The sequence below is a fragment of the Centruroides vittatus genome, unplaced genomic scaffold, assembly GCF_030686945.1.
Source record: "Centruroides vittatus isolate TY-2023 unplaced genomic scaffold, ASM3068694v2 contig_1776, whole genome shotgun sequence".
NCBI classification, from domain to species: Eukaryota; Metazoa; Arthropoda; class Arachnida; order Scorpiones; family Buthidae; genus Centruroides; species Centruroides vittatus.
In genome coordinates, this window is record NW_027121087.1 from 838,426 (window position 1) to 846,936 (window position 8,511).

General features: G+C 27.4%; 1 protein-coding gene across 1 annotated transcript in view; it reads left to right on the top strand.

Moving 5' to 3' along the window:
• Positions 1–6,009, top strand: part of LOC136969289 (hypoxia-inducible factor 1-alpha-like) — a 102,335-nt gene extending 96,326 nt beyond the window's left edge. The window contains exons 14-15 of the mRNA XM_067263401.1: positions 513–616; positions 2,855–6,009. Of these exons, the coding sequence (XP_067119502.1) occupies positions 513–616; positions 2,855–3,100 (350 nt within the window). The 3' untranslated portion in view covers positions 3,101–6,009. The remainder of the gene's footprint in view (positions 1–512; positions 617–2,854) is intronic.
• The last annotated feature ends 2,502 nt before the right edge of the window (positions 6,010–8,511 follow it).

The following is an 8,511-nucleotide window of genomic DNA, read 5'->3' on the forward strand; positions in this document are numbered from 1 at the left end:
TATAAATATTATATTATTTGTAAAAAGTAAATATTACAAGAGTAAATGTCTTTCAATAGAATTTTTTTATGTTAAAAAATAAAAATAATAGAGCATAGCATATTTTCTGAAAGGCTAGAATGCTGCTAAATACTAATATAGTGACACATAATTATTTTCTTATTTCTTTCAGTTTAAATAAATTTATTATCTAATAAAATTCAATATATCAAAAATGTAAATTTATAATTTTTCTTTTAAAAAACTTCAAAAAACTTAATTTCTAATACTTTTTAAATATGAAATTTTTATCCATCTGTTCTAATTTAAAATCTATGAAATTTATTATTTTAGTATTTAATAATTTATATATAAATTCAGCTAAAGAGGAATCTTTAGAAAAAGCATTTGTGCTGTAATTTTAACTGCTTAATTATTTTAATAAAGCATTTGAAGTCTATTATTTCATTTTCAGTATAAAAAATTTTTTATTACAAAAGTTAAGTTGAAATTTAAATTTTCTTAATATTTAGGTGGTCAGATAACCCTTAAAGATAGCGTTTTATTGAATCTCTTAATCAATGGAGAAGATGCCAGCAATGGATATCATTGTTCCAGTAATAGATATGAAATCAAGGTATGTTCAGTCATACTTCTTTAATTTAAATCAAACTAAAGTAATTAGCTTCAAAGTGAATTAAATACTATTTAGAAAGATCGTAAATTTTATAAATGCCCATCATTCCAAATAGTTGTAACATTTTTACAACATTATGATAAATTGCAGTGTATTCAGGTGGATTTATTTATTTATTTATTTTAAATTTATATTTAAAGAAACCTTTTTACTCTATTTCAAAAATAGTAAGATTTTTTTTATTGATCAAGTTTCCATATTTATGACCATGCATATTTAAAAAAATTTTTAATACATTTATACTGGAACTGCTTATTTATTCATAGGATATACAAGATGTTCAAAAACATATATACACATTTTTGTTGTTAATAACTTCTATGTTTATTTAATTCATTTATATTTAATTATTATTAATTCAGTGAATTTCTTTACTTTTATAAATTTCGACATACATGATATTTTATTAAAACAAAATACTAAACATGTATCTGCATCATTTTGATATTAATTTAAAAATTCTTAATTTGAATTGTTTTACATTTACTTATTTTCTATGTATTATCAGTTCATAAGAAAATTACTCAGCTTGCTTTTTAATAATCATACATCTGATGATGATAAGAAAATATATAATCATTAATAGTCTCGTAGCATTTTAAAAATTATTTTTATTTTTAAATTCCATATTTTTTAAAATATTGATTAACAACCAAATCAATTCCATTTAGAATGCTAGGTCAATCAGAAAATGAAGTGTTCATCTGAAACAGTAATTTAGAGCACAGATATAACATCATAATTCATAAAAGTTTGAATATTTACCATGCAAGTTTTTTCTGAAATTCATAAAATTTTTATTGTTTAACAGCTTATTTATCTTTTTAAATCATATTAATTGTAGTGAAGATATTTTGGAAAAATTAATTCTTTTTTCATGTATAATAAAAATATAAATTAGTGTTATTTAAGATGTTAGTCGAATTTATTTCAATAGTTTTTTAGAAAACATTTGAGGTAAATACTATATTTTATAAAATTTATTACAGGAAGGAGAATTTTGGAATTGAATATTTTTTTTATAAGTCGTCATCACTAATAAAATGCTTAGCAGAATTATCAAAAAGTTTATATCAAATATTAATTACAAACTTTATAATTTGCATTATATTTATGATGGATAATATATTCAGTGCAATTTTTACTGATTTATCTTCAATTTTCTGAAACTTCATAAAAGCTAACATTATTTTATAACAGCATTTTATTCAAGATGATTTTAATATGAAGCTTTCCTTAAAATTTGTCAAAGTCAAAAATTAGAAATACAAATTATATTTTAGCAGATTGTTATTACTATGGTTTGTTGTATATCTGGTTTTTTTTCCCAAAAACCATTCACATTTATTGTAATTACTGAATAATCTGCAACGTAAGTGACCTTATATTGTAGCATATCATCATTTTTCAACTTTCTTGATGATGATATTGAATATAACAATATTCTTTATCTGCCAATGATTTTTGAATTATTCAAATTATTTAAATTGGCTCCAAGTTTATAAGCTTAGCTCATTTAATAAGCTCATCTGAATAAGCTATTATGATTATAACATGTAAATTTTAACATTTTTAAAGAAACAACTAAATTTATTAACTATGACTTGCATAAATTTTTCTTATAATCATGGATTAGTGATTCAACGTACCCTTTCCTGTAATCCATATTAATCGGAGAGCAAGACAATCAACTTTTTCACCTTTATTCAACAATGCATTTTGGATTAATAGAAATTCAATCCCTCTTCAGGCTACAAAAATTTTTAAAAAGTGTATAAATATCTCTCTAAAAATTTAAAACTCTTAATCTTTACAAAAACAATAAAAACAAATTTTATAATATATTTATTCAATTGTTTCTGGGCTACTTTGCCTTGATCTCTGATTAATACAGATTATAGAAAAGGACATGTTGAATCACTAGTTCACGATTAAAAGAAAAATTTACATAAATCTTATTATGTTAATAGTTCATTTGTGATAATTTATAAACTTTTTTTAATATATGATGATTATATTAATAAATAAAATTAAATAAATGATATGATGTAATGTAATTTTATATTTATATGATTAGATTTATTATAATAATAATTATTTAATTATAAAATTTTATGATATATTATTTATAATTTCTCTTAATTTGTTAATTTTTTCTATATGTGTATTTTTTTATAGTCATCATTCTCTTCTGGCAATCAATCTGTTAATATATCAAAGAAAAGCAATACTTTCCAAAATCAGACAATTCAAACAACTACACGTTTAACGAACGGAGAAGAAAATGCCGTACCATCTCTATTGTATATTTCTCAACAAGATGCGGAAGTGAATGCGCCTATTCAGCCTTCGTATCTGTTACAGGGTGAAGAATTACTAAAGGCGTTGGACCAAACGATGAAAGATGTAACTGCCATTGTTTAAATTATGGTGCTTCGAGAATAAACAAAAGAAAACTTGGTGTCGTGCTTCCACATTACATCTCTCGAAACAAACAGAAGCATCACGCACCACACTTTACAAAACTGCCAAATTTGTAAATGCCACAGAAATATTTGAGGACCTATCAGTGAATAACTATATATTTCTTTGTGGCCAAAGGGGGTTAAAAAAAATTTTGAAAGTCAGCATTTTTTTATGATGCTTTTTGATAGAGAGAAACTATATATTTCTGTAGACAAAAGTACAATAAGCAGTTGTAAAAATATCCATTGGAATGTTGAATGCATAAAAGAAAATAATAATAAAAAAATCAGTTAAATGTATTTACCTAAAAACTGTAATTATTAGAGACATGTACTTTTATTTTCTTTTAAAAATTGTAATATAACTAGCTAAGTATTAATTTTATTGTTTTATAATAGTCAATCGAGGAGAAAATATATTAAAAAGTACATTCTATCTGCTTCATAGTTTGACAAAAAAGATCTGCTTTCATTGTTGTAAAATATTGATATTTAAAATTGTATGATGTGTAAATATCTAAGATTTCTCTCCTAACCAAATTGGAAATCACAGATCTGGGAAAGAATGGAATTTTTTTTGGCAAGAAATCATTCGTGAAAAACTTTACCAAAATATATTTTTAAAAAAGGGATTGCTTAAAATTTTATTCTAAAAGAAATGAAGGAAACTATCACTAAACAATTTACAAAATAAATTCCAACCTAAGTGTCATAAAAAAGTGCCTGATCACAAAATAGTATTGCATTGTGATAAGTGCGGCAATATGCAGTATTATCTACATAATAGCAGAGCGGTGGTAAAGCAATAGGAAAAAAGTGCATCCTTTTCACTCAGGACTTGCTAGCTGCCTGATATCTTTTATGTAGTAAAATATATGACTGATATTCATGTGATTGGAATTCAACATCAATCCATCCGTTGTGGTACCATTCAAATAAGAGAATGTTCATATGTCATTGCTTGTCTTCTTAATTTTTAAGATAATTTAACACTTTTTTTATTCTTATCAATTTTTTTACATAAAAAATTCATTAAAGTAATTTTTTGAAAATAACTAATTAAAACAACGACATATGGCCCATAGAACCATCATGTGCCTTTTTTATTGAAATGTTTTCATTTATACAGTCTGGCAAATTTAGAGAAATGTCTCTTAGCCTGGATTTATTGTTATCATATTGCATTTTTTTTTTTTCTTTTTTTGTTATTTTAATGTGCGACATCTAATTTATCAATGGAAAATTGCAATGCTTTGCATGCTTATTATTAAAGCCAAGTTAGTTTTTGCTCAATGTAATATTTTATTATCATATATTAGCAAATTTTATTTAATAGTATATGATGTTAATGAGTCATTTTATGAAGCTTTGTAGTTTACTTCATTTACAAGATATGTGATATTCATTGATTTTTGCATAATTATTATAATATTTTTTTTTTCTTTTATTATAAATATAACCCATAATGGGTTTGCTGTATAATAAGAGTCTGAAATATTGCAGACATTTTCTCTGTTAAATATACATTGTTATCTGGTCTTTGATTGAAAGTCAATCTCGAAATGACTTGTGTACTATATCGCATGTTTAAAATGATTACTGGATAACTATTGTGTATAAACGAGCTTTACGTAAAGAAAGAAAAACTTCGATTTTCATTATATGTCAATGTTTTGGATCATAAAATGTATTTAAAAGATAATACAAAACACTTGTTAATAATCATTTTGCAGTATAATTTGTTTAAAATTGTAATAAATGTAAAATTGTACGGAAAGAATCGATATTTTGTATCAATAACTTAGCCAGGAGAGATGTTATAAGATTGATTTTAATTCCATTGCCTTGAAATTGTTTTTATCATGTAAATATCAATTAAACTTATATAAGTATATATGAATATATTCATACATTATGTATATTATTATTATTATTTCTTTTTTTAAACTCAAAATTTGTAAAGATTTATGATATAATTCAAAGCGATTATGGCTTTGTTCTATATGATCACAATACATAACCAAAGCTAAAATGTGGAAATGTGCCATTTCACTATTGTTAATTATGAAATACGTATTTTCTGTTTAAACACTAGTTAATAATACAAATAGTTTATTACATTGTATTTTCAATGAGTTAATATTCTATATTATGATAGTTTTATTATGTAGATACAGGATCGAATATTTGTCTGTCAGAGCTATTATACAATAGTTTGTTGAACAAACATATATCTAAGCAGAAATTGCTGAAAATATGTGGATAATATGGAGCATATCCAAATGTAAAATAACATTTATAGGGTTGTGCAAAGTGTGAAAGATGATGAAAGTACAAGAATTAGTGAAATTTATATTGTTGGCACTTCTAAATGCAAAGTATGCCAATGCATCTTTTTCCCTTCGTGAACTTGATAATTTATGTATTATAAACATTGTTTTTTTTTTCTTTTTTTTAGTCATTAACTTTAAATCATTCAAACATGGAAACTAACAGAAAATTAATTTTTTTTTAATATTTTATGGAAGAAATTGAGAGAGTATCATGAAGAGAAAGTGTATTAACTATATCATAAGTGGTATATTGTATATGTAAATATTTATTTTCAATCAGAGTCCCAATATTTTACTAATTTGTTGATTGCATCACACAAGTTGATCTATCAGGAATGTATCATAAATTATGGGAGGAAAAACCCCAAAAAAAAAAAAATTGTGTTGGAAAGGTCATTAATTTGGTTACAGTCATGATACTCAGTTATTAAAATTCATCCTACGATCACTTTTTTGGCTGTTCTTGTTACTAGATGGTTGGCATCATGTGTAGCAGATTATTTTAGTAAGAAATAAAATATCTATCCAATGATAATTTTTTGAATTTTTTTTTTAGTTTAATTTTAATGTTTTAAAAATTGATATTTAGAAATTAAAAGCCAAAAGTGAACTTAAAAAAAGAAAATGTTAAATAACCACAAAAATATTTTGTTTCATCCAAATATACAACATAATTAATTTAAATTTTCGAAAATAATACAGAAAATAGCGAAATAAAATACTAAAACTATGGATAATAAGCTAATTTATAAATAAAATCTCTCTTGCATAAGATTTTGCTTAATTTTCCATTTCAAACTGAAAAATTAGCCAATGTTTATATTGCAATATGCCGAACTTGAAATTAAAATCTGGAGCTGGTAATTTTAACATGGTTCAAGATACTAAAGATACAATAATCATGTTACAGTTTGATTTTTGATTTAGTGAACATTAGCTTCATTGAATTAAAGATTATTTTTTATGGTTGAATTCAATACTTACCATCAATTGGGACTCAATTAATGGTATACATAACCATTGAATAAACTTACAATTAATATTAGATTCTCTATCTTCAATCATAACCATTTGTTATTAATTAAAACTTTTGCAAGATGTGTGGAATTTGTTACAGAACTATTTTCACAACTTTTTTTTCTATAAAAGAATTCACAGTTATCAAGAACATTCACAAATCTAAATACAACTATGTATATTGAACATTGCCTGCCAAAAATTTCATTTGGGAAAGAAAATGAAAAAAGAACATACAAAACATTTAATAAAAATTTATTGAAGTCTAAAATACAAATTAAAAACTTGGAGCAATTATTTATTGTGACATTGCCACAACGCTGGGCTGCAATTTTTTGTCATATGTTTTATTTAATTTAAAATAGATGCTCTCCACTTCAAATTAGTAGTGGTGCTTCAAACTTTTATTGTTAGATGATTGGCACAACTCCATTGCTATCTAATTCCTTTTAAAGGAAAATTTTTGGATTGAAACAACGTGACTTCCGGTTTGCATCAGAAGTTCCTAAATAGTTAATCAGGACCTCCTGCTCATAAGTTTTTCACAGAGCATAACTAGGATTTTGGACGCCTATGGCCAAGAATAAAAGTGGCGCCTTTTTAATTTTTGTTATTAAAAAAAAATGGTATTCTAAAAAAAATTATCTAATGACATTCAATATATTTTTCAACTATATATCTTTATAAATAACCTTTTTTTTGACTATCGTGGATTTCACTTTGTTACATGGGCAAATGACTCCAACATATAGGCCTATACTGCTGCTTATCAACAATGTTACGAAGTTAATAATATCACTTTTAAATGTCAAAATTAAATAAAATACAGGTGACAATAATTAACCCGTACAAGTTTTTTGCATCGTAAATTTATTAAAAAAATAAAAATTAGGAAAATAACAGTAGATAGCAGTGACAATACTTTATGTATTAACCAGATTTTCAACCGGTTTCAAAGTGGCCTCCTTTTGCCTTGATGCAGAGCCCCAAACGTGTTTTGAAATTCTTGGCGATGGGCCGCAGCTCTTTCGGAGACAATTTGTCCCACTCCCGGCGCAAGGATTGCTTCAGCGACTCCAAACTTTCATGGCGCTTAGAACAGGCCCTGGCCTCCAAAATGGACCACACACTGTAGTCCATTGGGTTCAGATTCGGCAAGTACGGTGGCCATTCCGCAGACGAGATGAAATCGGGAAAATGAGCCTTGCACACTCCTGAGTCTTCTTCGCCCTGTGTGTCGGCGCCGAGTCCTGCTGAAACGTCCATTTCGCACTGACAAAATGCTGCTGAGCCCACAGAAGTACCACAGCCTCGAGAATGTCATGGTGGTACACATCTTGATTGATTTTGGCCCCTTGATCGACGAAAACAAGGGGTGTCTTGCCGCTCGCACAAATTCCGCCCCAAACCACGACTGACATTGGATTTTGTGATGTTCGATGACGGCTGAGCTTCCAGGAGCCCCCGCGGACCAGTTCCTGTCGTTTTGATGGTTGTACGGAGAAAAGCTTGTTGTCTGTGAAGAGAATGCACTCCCATTGTCGACCTGCGGCCCGACGCTTGAGTTAACGGGATCTTTGGAGTCTCACGCACTTGTTTTCATCGGTGAGGAGCTGAACCTTTTGGAACTTGTAGGGCTTGAGTACGAGTTCCTTTTTCGCCATTAACCGCACCGATTCGCGATTGATTCCGATCTCGCGAGCAATTTTTCTCATGGAGACCTTTGCATTTCGGTCAACTCGCTTTTTGATGATCTTGCGGTTCCTAGACGTGTTGACGGTGCACTTTCTTCCACGTCCGGGACGGTCACCATCGTGGCCAAGCTCCTTAAATCGCCGAACTGCATCTGAGACTGTCATTTTGGGAACACCGAGCAAACGAACAATTTCACATTGTCGTTTTCCTTGCCGGAATAGCTCTAAAATTGCACAACGTTTGTTCGCCATCCTTAAATAAGTAAAAAACTAACTCTTATTACAACGAAAGCACATCTACATGCGCAGGAAATCACGGAGAATTA